At 37.7% G+C, this 12480-nt stretch overlaps 3 protein-coding genes across 7 annotated transcripts; all 3 read right to left on the bottom strand.

The window, feature by feature from the left end:
- Window positions 1-370: 370 nt before the first annotated feature.
- Window positions 371-3198, bottom strand: LOC116843500 (odorant receptor 13a-like). Its single transcript, XM_032813960.1, has 6 exons — window positions 2336-3198; window positions 1767-2121; window positions 1196-1426; window positions 1007-1114; window positions 653-808; window positions 371-509 (listed from the first exon to the last, which is right to left on the bottom strand). The coding sequence occupies exons 1-6, from the start codon at window positions 2590-2592 to the stop codon at window positions 459-461; spliced, it is 1158 nt and encodes a 385-aa protein (XP_032669851.1). The 5' UTR covers window positions 2593-3198; the 3' UTR covers window positions 371-458.
- A 162-nt stretch (window positions 3199-3360) lies between these two features.
- LOC116843499 (odorant receptor 13a-like) lies at window positions 3361-6891 on the bottom strand. Of its 5 annotated transcripts, none has more exons than XR_004377894.1 (6): window positions 6381-6891; window positions 5763-6117; window positions 5195-5425; window positions 5001-5108; window positions 4417-4575; window positions 3361-4307 (listed from the first exon to the last, which is right to left on the bottom strand). XR_004377894.1 is itself a non-coding variant. In XM_032813958.1 (6 exons), the coding sequence occupies exons 1-6, from the start codon at window positions 6635-6637 to the stop codon at window positions 4301-4303; spliced, it is 1122 nt and encodes a 373-aa protein (XP_032669849.1). In that variant the 5' UTR covers window positions 6638-6886; the 3' UTR covers window positions 3361-4300. The 5 variants fall into 5 exon arrangements, 3 of the variants coding, with proteins under 3 accessions (XP_032669849.1, XP_032669848.1, XP_032669847.1); XR_004377893.1 differs by having other exon boundaries at window positions 4425-4575; XM_032813958.1 differs by having other exon boundaries at window positions 4417-4580; window positions 6381-6886.
- Window positions 6892-9525: 2634 nt separating this feature from the next.
- LOC116843565 (odorant receptor 13a-like) lies at window positions 9526-12480 on the bottom strand. The gene is made up of 6 exons (XM_032814033.1): window positions 12171-12480; window positions 11559-11913; window positions 10993-11223; window positions 10803-10910; window positions 9733-9888; window positions 9526-9609 (listed from the first exon to the last, which is right to left on the bottom strand). The coding sequence occupies exons 1-6, from the start codon at window positions 12425-12427 to the stop codon at window positions 9559-9561; spliced, it is 1158 nt and encodes a 385-aa protein (XP_032669924.1). The 5' UTR covers window positions 12428-12480; the 3' UTR covers window positions 9526-9558.

The following is a 12480-nucleotide window of genomic DNA, read 5'->3' as shown; positions in this document are numbered from 1 at the left end:
TTTTTTTCAAATCAAAATAGTGCAAAAGCACATGTCGAAAAAACACTTTATCGCGTTCCATTTTTCACAAAGCAAAAGAAATTGTTGTTTAGGAAAATAATTGTGTATGCTGACTGAATGTTATCGAGAAATGTCGAAATTAATCACAAACTACCTGTTTCGTTAGTAATGACTACTAGAACTGTTTGCATTGCCATCTAACATTTGCGGGCGGAAACTAAGTTAAGGTCCTAATAGTATAGTTAACAAAGATACAAAAAGGCATTTATTGTTTAATATTAAACATAAGCATAAGTTGTATGAAAAAAAAAAATCGGCAGATTTCTGACTATATTTTGAATAAAAATTAAGTCTACGATTATTTTGTATAATTTCATTGACAACACAGTTCCTTAATTTTCACGTACTATTTACGCCATTTCGGATTAATTGTGACCTGCTAAGATTTAAGACTGATATCAATACATTGCATATAAGACGGATACATATGATGCTGATGCTTTCATGATCTAAAATAAGACATAAATTATTAACACAAAAACAAGCATACATGTATACATGAAATGATATATTTTGTACCAAGCAGTGATATTAGAAAAAGTGTAAAAGACATCGAGTATACTTATAGATCTAGAAAAGTCGCCAAACTTACACTCGTGAATGTCTCCAACGATAAATTTGTCATTCCACCTGCCGTGATGTTCAGTTGTTTCTGAGATCTCATAATTACGAATAATAGCTTTTTACTCTGATTAGGAATCATATTATACCATAGAGAATTGTACGCTGCATCCGCAAGTGATTTACTCTGGGAGAGTATTAAAATGTGCAAATAAAAAAACATCCACTCATTTTAAGATAAATGTATCTTAAAACATGCATGTTGTAAATGTTTTTAATTAAATATTGTTTCAAACAACAGAGCTATTACGACTAATAATAAACCATAATATTAAATTGTGCAGGAAAATTATTTATATCTAACAACATTTCGATACTCACTAACCTTGAAACTTAGGTATTCTCCAACAAAGCAAAAGATAAAAACTTCCATCACCATAGCACTATAAGCAAATATGGTTTTCAACAGGCCGATACCAATTTCTTTATCAGACTGTTTCATTAAACGATCAAAAAGACTGAATGAATTATGATATTCATTATCGCGCACACGTAAAGATACTGCAATACTTACTGCCATAAGGAGGAATCCTAAGGCGCAAATAACTATGGTATTCAAAAGAATTTGCGTCAAAGCTACCAAGGAGAAAAGTTTACCGATATTCTGCGAAAATGAGATGACTTTATTGTGCTTTTCGATCAATATTCCTATGGTATGTTCAGAAGATCCGCAATAGAATGTGTTCTCGGAGAGAGCTTTAAAGTCTTGACATATGATATTGATTTGTCCGCTCACATGGAGTACCTAAAATATACTTAAGTATCTGCAAAGATTTCAAGTATCATGTTTAAAGAAGCAATTGCGTTATGATGGATATCTCGAATAAAAAAAAGAATAGGAAATAGGAGTGAAAGAAAGAGAAAACAGCACATATTTTCTCGTATTGTATATAACTGATAATTTAATTATTAAAATCTCCCGTTCAGTGATCAAAAAATTGTCTCATTTTCTGACCAAGTTCAAGGCGACATCAGAGTATGAAAGCAGGTTTCGCAAATTATGATCGATGGTAACTAAAGTTATATCACTTCTGCCGCAAATGATACTTCTGAATCAATTCGTCGCAGAATTCTACGAAACGTACCAGAGTAAAAATCAGCGAGTTCACAACAGTAACCGTTAACACGTGAAACATTGCATGCACAAACAAGCCGACGACAAGTAGCTCATAGATCGGTGATTGGTCAGTCTCAAAAGGAAAAAGTATCTTCATAGGAAACGGTCGCGTGGTATCATTGTCCCCCTCCGACTGTTGTATGATTGCAATCGCGTTATTGCCCAAGTAGTAAAGCGCACCGGCGAATGCGTTGAAACTGAACAAAGCGTTCGACAAAAAGTGCGCGACACTGGCTTTCGCTGTCATCAAGTACAAATGTTGATCGACGTTCACGCACTCACGCCAATCTGTGTCCATGTCAGCCAGTATATCGCGAACCACGCTGTAATGTTTTGCTTTAATCGAATAGAGATATTTCGTGCGATGGCGCTATCACCTCTCACGCCAAATTATAAATCGCCACATCGATTGATACTTAGACAGTGCAATTAAACAGGTGACAAGAATGGTACACACTCAGAGACGATCTCGTGTCTCGAGCGCGTAGACAGATTCGCGGAACTCGAAGTCGTACTTTCTGTGACATAGTATCTTACCGGCGATTTGTCCAAAGAGTCATCAGCTTCACGGCTGTTAAACTGTAATCTATAGTCGCCGGCAAGCTGTCCATGAGATCCTGCAGCTCGTCGAGCTTAAGGTGCGCGAAGAGGTACAGATACTGAAAGTACTGCACCACAATTATGCTCGACATGAAAACTAGCCGGCGAACGACGATGTATCGCATGTCCGGCCATGCGCAGAGTAATCGGAGACCGATTCTTAGCGTCGGACTAACCGTACTCGTGAATACCATTTGTTAACGATTCACAGAAAGTACACGGTGAAATAAAACTCAAACTATGCACGATGTTCTGGTGTACGGTAAACTGAAAGAGCACCGTCCAATCCTCCAAGTGCATCCCCACGTGCTACGACCCCACTCCTGTGACTACCGTTCAATCGTTATTATACGTTCCGTAGTATAACAAAATGATGAGATGTAGCTCATTATTTGCAGGTACCTCTTTTAATTCCAGCGGCACTTTGAATAATGTGTACTGACCGCACTTCAGGAAAAAATGTCCCCTCATAGATGTCAGTCTTCCCTCTTTTTTTTTTTTTCGAGAATTTCTCTTCACGACAATGCTATACCATCGATAGAATGCGAATGTTCCTCGCATTTTCTACGTGTGCCGAAGGCTATTAAACGTACGCCAACTGCATTAGATATTCTAACAGAACGGAACTGTATCGCACGCATGGCCACGAGTTTTAAAAGAAATAATTGGGGGGAGCACATTGTATCTCCTCTCTTATGACCAGGAGCGAATAACGAGTAATAGCGAGTAATTTTTATAAATGTTACAAAAAAGCAAAACGTTCTTCGGGATGTATATGCAACAGGAGTTTAAGAATTATAAAAAAGTTTCCGCCGATTAGAGTTGCTGTAGAAGCTTAGTTACAGGTAAAATGCGAGTGATTTTCGCAATTTCTGTGTGTGTAGTGTACGTAACAAAGCAACAAGAAAAGTCATTCATATTCGATTTTATATTAAATATAATTAGAGAATATCTGCGTTGTAATAAAGCACTTGTAAGCCAATATGGCTTGATAGAAAATTATATATCTATTGACCACACATAATCAGACAGTAATTTAAGATAGTGCTTATTATTTATCAGGCTATACCATAAATGCATCAAACTATATATCCGACGGTGTATTAAAATGAAGTTCATATCGTCCACTAAACTATAATAATCGCTTTGTCAGTTTTACATTCTTTCATGCATCACGATGTAACAATAGAAAAGAAAAAACGAAAAAGCCATTTTCCATATATTATGAAGATTATATTTAATACGTGCAAACACGGCTGAGTGATCGCAATTACGTACTAGGCGTTCAAACCGATTAGGCTTGTATGGTAATCGTAATTGTTGAAAGAGAAATGATCGAGGGAAGGAAATATTATGGCTCCTATGTGCTGAGAAGGGATAAGGTAATAACGAGTAACTTTTCTTCATGTTTTAGTAGTTGATTCTCTGCCGATCATATCTCCAGCAAAATTATCGAAAGTAGAAGGACCAGAATCGACTAGATATGAGTGGGAGACTACTTGAAAGCACAAGCAGCGAGAAACTTAAACTATGCAGAGATACTCAAGCTTCCGATGAAAGTCCAACAGAAAATTTCTTGGATATGATGCGGACTATACATCCACGTTATTATTTTCTAAGTAAAAATATCATAATATGCACTATATAACAACGCGCAAAGCAAAAGCATGAGGTATTTATTGCATCTTATTAACTATAAGCTCAGATTCTGTAACCATCTAATACCTGACACTTTGAATCAGTATCAAGATTCAATATACAATTATTACCTAGTTTCATTGATTACAGTTTCTAAATTGTCAACCTTTACTAATTACATTTATCGCTAATATTGTCATTCTATAAGTTTTAAACAACGTCAATACATCGCATTCAAAACGGACATATATGACGCGGACGCTTTCATGATCTAAAACAAACGAATTGTCATCCGCAAAGGTATGTATATTGTAACAAGAGTTGACATTTATTAGAAAGAATACAAAGAATAAAATAGTTATACACTAAATAAAGCCCACCTACTTACGCTGGTGAAGGCTTCCAACGATAAATCCATCATTCCTCCAGCCGTCATGGTCAATTGCTTCTGAGACCTCATAATTATGAATAATATATCTTTACAATGACTGGGCGCCATATTGTACCATAAAGTTTCATATCCTGCATCGCCGAGTGATCTACTCTAGGAGCAATGCAACAAACAGAAATTCAAATAAAATGACACTTTAGATTATCAGAAAAATTAGTAACAGTTTTTCATTTATAAGCACTACAGAATATTTATAATACAATCCAGAATAACGATACATGAATCTTTGCATGATTAATATAGTGATGTATATGTACAATTATTATATATTGTATTATTATATGTTGTGTGTATGCTGTTTCTTTATTTGAACGTAAAATAGAAATAAAGAAAAACTTACAGAGACTAAAGTACACATTAATATCAATATATATTAAAATACATATATATTAAAAAATGTTTACGCTATAATAATTTTTTAATAGATATTGTCTTAAATAAACTGCTATTGTCATACATTAATTATCAAATTAAACAGCACAAGAAAATTATTTATATTAAATAATCACTAACCTTAAGGCTTAGGTATTCTCCAACAAAACAAAATGTAAAAATTTCCGCTGTTATACCGGCGTATGCAAATACGGATTTGAACAGACCAACACCAGCTTTATTATGAGACTATTTCATTAAATGATCAGAAAAACTAAATTAATTATCGATATTAATCACTGCACGCTCATGTGGACGCTCACTGCCATACTCACTGTTATAAGGAAGAGTCCTAGGAAGCAGACTACTAAAGTATTACCAAAAACTTGTATCAGAGCTATGAAGGAGAAAAGCTTGTCAACATTCTCAGCAAATGTGATGACTTTATTGTGCCTGTCGACCAGCATTCCTGTTGAAAAACGTGGAGATCCATAATTCATCATTTTCTCAGACATATTTTTCAATTGTTGACATATGATTTCGATTTGTCCGCATGCATGAAATACCTAAAATATACTTAAGCATCTGCAAAGATTTCAAGCATTCTATTTAAAGAGAAAACATATTTTAAAGAATCTCGATTATATAGAAAAAGAAGGAAAAGATGGAATGCAATGCATTCTGCCCTTCTCATTCGCCAAGTGTTTGTGTGTCATTCATTATTGATTATACAAGTCTTTCTATCGGTTGCCAGTAAACTTTCAGTCATCTAGATCGAATATAGAATATTGCCAGAGAGTTGGTATAAAAACATATTTAGCAAATTATATTAAATCGCAAATCTCTTATCGAAATTTTTAGATTGTGAGTCAAATGATGGTCACACCATTTTGCAAAACATACCAGAGTAAGGATCACACCGGACAGAACATTAACGATAATTATTGTCGACATTCCGTGCAGAAACAAGATGAAGACAAGCAGCTCGTAAACCGGTGATTGCTCGGCCGCTGAGGGGAACACTACCCTCACGGGAAACGGTCGTGAAGTAACATTGTTGCCCTTCAGCATGTGCACTATAGCAATCGCATTTTCGCCACCGAAGTAGAGCAAACCAGCAATAGAGTTCAAAGCCAACAAGCCGTGTGCGCAAAAACTGGAGATGTTAGCTTTCGTCGTCATTATGTGCAAGTGCTGATCGACTTTCACGCACTCGCGCCAATCAGACTCTATAGTGGCCAGTATTTCACGAATCACGCTGCAATTTGTCGCTTTAATCGGATAGAAATACTTCTTGAGCCGTGCCATTGCTACTTCTCTATACTAGGGATTATATACCGCGGTATCAACTAATATTTAGAGAGCGTAATTACTAATTGCAGTTTCGCTTTAAAGAAGATCAGCGAACGAATGGTTACCCGCTGAGAGATTCACCGTAACGATTCCATAACGATTTCGTGCCACAAGCACGCAATATCGGGAGAACCAGGAAAACAAAATCACGTTGTCACAGTATCTTACCGATCGTACTTCCAAAGTGTTATCAGCTTGACGGCGGTCAAAGTGTAATACATGGTCGATGGTATGCTGTCCAAGAGATTTTGTAGCTGGCTATACTTGAAGGTCACGTAAATGAACAAATATTGAAAGTACTGTATGACGACTAAGCTTAACACATAAATCAGTCGACGAACGTCGGCGTAGGGTACGCCCGGCCATACCGCGAATGCTCGAAGGCCGATTTGCAGCGACGGACAGATCGTGCTCGTGACTACCATCTGTCTACGGTTCCAAGGATATACTAGGAAGCAAACGTCGGAGCATGTACGATACTCTAGTAAACGATAAACTGAGAGAGCACCGACCAATCCTCCAAGTGCATCCCCACATGCTACGTCCCCACTTTAATGTTGGCGGATCAATCGTTGTTCGAGAGCGAGATTAATTATTTAGCGTTAGGCAATCGAACGTTCGAGAACGTTCGCTCGCCCGCTATCATCGCTATGGGCTCGCGCTAGCCGCAGCGCGAGTCCACTTTTTTTTCAGCACTGATTTCGCTGGTTGTCCGCGGTTGCCATGCCGACCATACGCGCAAACAAACAAACATTCGCGCTTTTCTTCTCGCAAGCTAGATCGCTGCTGTTACCGTGCAGGCATTATTTGGAAATGATCTCGAAGATTCGGCAACCGCGACCAACCAGCGGGCGACTTGTCGCCAAGTGCTTTTTCTTTAAAAGCTGCCCTCGCCGACGGCGAGGGCAGTCCGTGCTTCGCAGCGATCAGTAAAGGAGCACGTCTCGATCAGCTGAGAAACAGCTAATCTTCAGCTCCGGCTATCTCAGCAAACGCGTCGCGTCTCAAATCGGTCCGCCAGCTATCTTATCTGTAGCGGGACTGAGCGCTCCGTTGCAATTGCAATTCCTTCGACGCGGAGGAGCAGCGCCGCGACGCCTCTCGAGCGCCGAGAGCCGATCTCTCTCTCTCTCGGGCCAGCTCCGCTCTCTCGAACGCGAGTTAGCGACCGTTGTTACTCGCTTGCCGCTCGCGCCGTTAGCGCGCTATCGTGCCTCAATTTTGTTTGTTCTGTGAATACTTGTGCGTGATTATTGTGCACCGACTGCGTGATTACGATACTACGAGAAAGGGTCCGTTCGACGGTTCGCGGACGCGGGCCAGGGTCGTAGAAGATTTCCGTCCGCGGAGAGAGAATCGCTCTCTCAACAAGATTTCCGTCCGCGGAGAGAGACCCTCTCTCTCAACAAGATCTCCGCCGCGCTCGGCTGACCCAGCCGTCGGCACTCGAAGATTTCCGTAGCGAACCAGCTGGCCGTCGAACTGCTCCCTCGGACAGTGGTCGGTTCATCAATAAAGTGTTTTCCAAACCAACTGCTGAGTTGTTCAATTCGCTCTCCTACCTCACCGCGCCCTGCGCTGGGCGCAATCAGCGCGTCAGCTCGCTGCCCGACGGGAGCTCAGCCCGTCGGATCCGCGACAATCGTTATTATACGTTCCGCAATGTAACAGAAAATCGAGAACTCATTACGTGCATGCAACATCATGTAATTCTGTAGGCGCATTAAATAATGCCATCTGACCGTACATCGAAAAAAAATTATTACGTTTCTCCTCCTGCAGATGTCAGTCTTCTCTCTTTTCTCTTTCTTTTTCAAGAACTTTCCTTCATCACCATGCTATACCTTCGATAAATTATAATTAAATTTTGCGTTTCCTGCTGATACCGAGACCATTAAACGTACTATGACTGCATCAGTTATTCCAACAGAACGGGACTGAATTATACGGCTGACTATGAGTTTTAAAAGAAATAAACGAAGGTAGAAAATTGTGGCTCCAGTGCAGTAGGGGTGTCTCAAGCGATCGTCAGTTCTTTTTCCTTCTTTTTTTTCGATAATTCTCCTCAGCGATGACATTATACCATCGATGAGAAGCGAGTAATCCTCGCATTTTGTACATGTTCCGAGGACAACGTTCGATGGCATTTGTTATTCTAACGGATAAGAATTGAATTGCAGGCGAGTATTAAAAAAAGCAAACGGAGGAAATACATTGTATTTTCCTTTGTTCACGATTGAATAGCCAATAATGACGAGTAATTTTCATAAAAGTTATGAAGAACAGCGTTCTTTGGAATGCACATGTGGTAAGAGTCTCAAACGAAAAAAATTCTGAACAACTTGATTCGCTGTAGAAAATTAGTTATAAATAGTCAGTTAAAATCAGTCATACTTTTCTATTGCTTTATGCCGCATAATACAAAGAATACATCTCATAATCCACTAGAAAGTTTAATACAATTTGTCTCCGCTCATGTGTCTATTGATCAGTTGCATTTGAAAAATATTTCGAGATAACGCTTGTAATTTGCCAGACGGTCCTATAAATTCATTAAAATCATATGTCCGACCGCGCATCCGAAAAAGTTCGTATCACGCGATAAATGGTAATATCTGCTTTGCCAGTTGTTTCATACACTTTGTTCCAGCGATGCTACAAAAAAGGAAATGAAAAAAACGAGCGACTATCTCTTTCTTCATATATCCTGTATATATCCTACTACTTAATGGACGGAAACGTGGTTGAATGATCGCAATTACGTATTAGACATTCAAACCGATCGGGTTTGCATTGTAACCGTGGTTATAAAGCTTTTGTAAGAGAAATAAAGAAGAAAGAGAGAGAGAAAGAAAGATTTTATTTTTCGTCTATATTGAGAAAGCGTAAAATAATAACGGACAATTTTCTTCGATATTTGAGTGAGTCAATCTTTTGTCGAGTGTATAAATAGAAATATGAAAAATAAAAAACATGAATCGATATAAATTTAAACTTGTTGCAAGCATAAGCGGCAAAAAATGCTATATGGACTGTGCAGAGATATTCAAATTTCCGATGAAGATCCAACGGACTATACTCTAAATATCTATTACTATATTCTAAATAAAAATATTATGATATACAGTATATAACAATGCGCAAAACAACAGAATAAGGTATTTATTGCATCTTATTAATTATAAGCTTAAATTCTGTAACCATCTAATACCTAACACTTTGAATTGATAACAAAATTTAATATACAATTATTATCTAGTTTCATTGATTACAGTTTCCGAATTGACAACCTATACTAATTACGTTAATTATCGCTAATGTTGCCATGCTATAGTTTAAAACGATATCAATACATCGCATTTAAAACGGACATAAATGAGCAAGAGGCTTTCATGATCTAAAACAAGACAAAACGAATTGTCATCCGAAAGGAGGAGCATATTATAACAAGGATTGATATTAATTGAAAAGAATACAAAGAATCAAATAGTTATACGTCAAGTAAAACCCACATACTTACGCTGGTGAAAAGTTCTAAAGATAAATCTTTCACCCCTCCAGCCGTCATGGTCAGTTGCTTCTGTGACCTCATAATTATGAATAATATGTCTTTACTCTGACTAAGCGACATATTGTACCATAAAGCTTCGTATCCTGCATCGCCAAGTGATCTACTCTAAGAGCAATGAAACAAACAGAAATTTAAATAAAATGATATTTTATTTTTATTTTAAATAAAAACAAAATTTTTTATTTTAAATAAAATAATATTTTATTTTATTAATAAAAAAATTACTAACAGATTTCGCCTATAAACAACACAATATACTTATGATACTGTGGGATACTCTTTTAAGTTGGTAAAATGATATTTAATTTAAAAGTCGTTGTTCCTAGATAAATTAATTCATCAAATGCAAGTGGGATTTGCTGAGATTCGACTTTGCTTTTCTCGAATTGATACCTCTCGATGCTTTCACTACTCGCTCTTTTTTCCTACTCATGGTGACGGAACAAAAACTTCGCTCCTTCTCACTCGTTTCGCGACTCGATTCTCCTCTATTTTACAAATTTGCGTCTCCACGTCTCCGTCACAACTATACTATATTTGTTTTTTCAACATTTTATATTCCAGATATCGTTTTGCCTCCAATCATGTGATATCCATATAATATCATCGTGATCATACCGATAAGAGTAAGAAATTAATACAAGAAACTAAATAATACAAGTGAAGTTATACGTGTCGTTACATTACAAGCGTTATATTTGCGATTGTTACTTTTAAAAATTATCACAATACACTCAACAATAACGACACACAGATCCTTACATAATTACTATAGTGACGTATGTATATATGTTGCGTGTATGCTGTGCGTGTGCACCTTTTTTTAAATAATTTACAATTTAAAAAAGACTTACATTAGCAAAAGTCCAAGCTAATATCAATATATATTAAAATACAGGTATATTAAAATGAGTGTGCTGTAATCATTCTCGAACATATATTGTCATTGAAATTGCTATGTTTTAAAATTAATTATCAAGTTAAGCAGCATGAAGAAATTATACTAAATTATCACTAACCTTAATGCTTAGGTATTCTCCAACAAAACAAAATATAAAAATTTCCGCCATTATGACGGCATAACCAAATATGCCTTGAAACAGGGCCACACCACTTTCATTATGAGACTGTTTCATTGAATAATCAGAAAAACTAAATTAATTATCGGTACAGATCACTGGAAGCGCATGAGAACGCTGCGATACTCACTGTCATAAGGTAGATTCCCAGGAAGCAGACTACTAACGTATTGAAAAAAACTTGCATCAAAGATATGAAGGAGAAAAGCTTCTCAATATTCTTAGCAAATGTGATGACATTATTATGCCTATTGACCAGCGTTCCTGTTGAAAAACTTGGAGATCCATAATACATCATTTTCTCAGAGATATCTTTCAATTGTTGACACATGATTTCGATTTGTCCGCATGCATGAAATACCTAAAATATACTTAAGTATCTGCAAAGATTTCAAGTATTCCGTTTAAAGAGGAAATCTCGATTATAAAAAAAAAGAAGGAAAAAGCAGAATGCAATGCACTCTCCCTCCTCCTCCTCCGCCATTTCTAGTAATCCATTACTATATTATACAAATCTTTTTATCGATTGCCAGTAAACTTTCAGTCATTTATATCGTATTTGGAACATTGCCACAGAGTTGGCGTGAAATCGTGTTCAAGATATTATATTTAATGGTAAAGAACGCTACATTAGATTTCCCTCATCGACGCTTTCAAATTGTGAGCAAAATGGTTATAGCATTTTGCAAAACGTACCAGAGTACAGATCAGACCGGTCACAACATTAACGATAACTGCCGACGACATTCCTTGCAAAAACAAGATTATGACAAGCAGCTCGTAAACCGGCGATTGCTCGGCCGCTGGGGGGAACACCACCATCAGAGGAAAAGGTCGTGTAGTAACATTGTCACCTTTCAGCTTGTGCACTATAGCCATTGCGTTGTCGCCTCCAAAGCAAAATAAGCAATCGATCGAGTTGATAATCAACAAGCCATGTGCGAAAAAACTCGAGATATTAGCTTTCGTCGTCATTATGTGCAAGTGTTGATCGTCTTTCACGCACTCGCGCCAATCAGTCTCCACAGTGGCCAGTACTTCGCGAATCACGCTGCAATTTGTCGCTTTAATCGGATAGAGATACTTGTTGAAATGATGCTTTATCACTTCTCTATACGAGGGATCATATACCACGACGGTAACTAATATTTAGAGACCGTAATTTCTAATTGCGGTTTCGCTTTAACGAAGATCAACGTACGAATGGTTACTCGCTGAGAGATTCTGCAACGATTTCGCCCCGCAAATACGCAATATCGGGAGATTAAGGAAAACATAAAATCACTGTTATCTGCCATAATATCTTACCGATCATATTTCCAAAGTGTTATCAGCTTGATGATGGTCAAAGTATAATACAGAGTCTGCGGTATACTATACATGAGATTTTCCCGTTCGCCATACTTGAAGGACACGTATATGAACAAATATTGAAAGTACTGTATGAAGATTAGGCTCAACACGTAAATCAGTCGGCGAACGTCGGCATAGGGCACGCCCGGCCACACGGCGAATGCTCGAAGGCCGATTTGCACCGACGGACTGATCGTGCTCGTGACAACCATCTGTCCACGGTTCCAAGGATCTCCCAGGAAGCAAAAGTTTGAGCATGCACGAT

The sequence above is a fragment of the Odontomachus brunneus genome, unplaced genomic scaffold (genome assembly GCF_010583005.1).
Source record: "Odontomachus brunneus isolate Ranch 3 - 2012 unplaced genomic scaffold, Obru_v1 Obru_scaffold_033, whole genome shotgun sequence".
In the NCBI taxonomy this organism is placed as follows: domain Eukaryota; kingdom Metazoa; phylum Arthropoda; class Insecta; order Hymenoptera; family Formicidae; genus Odontomachus; species Odontomachus brunneus.
The sequence above is the reverse complement of the archived record's forward strand: the minus strand, read 5'-3'. Positions and strand labels throughout refer to the sequence as shown.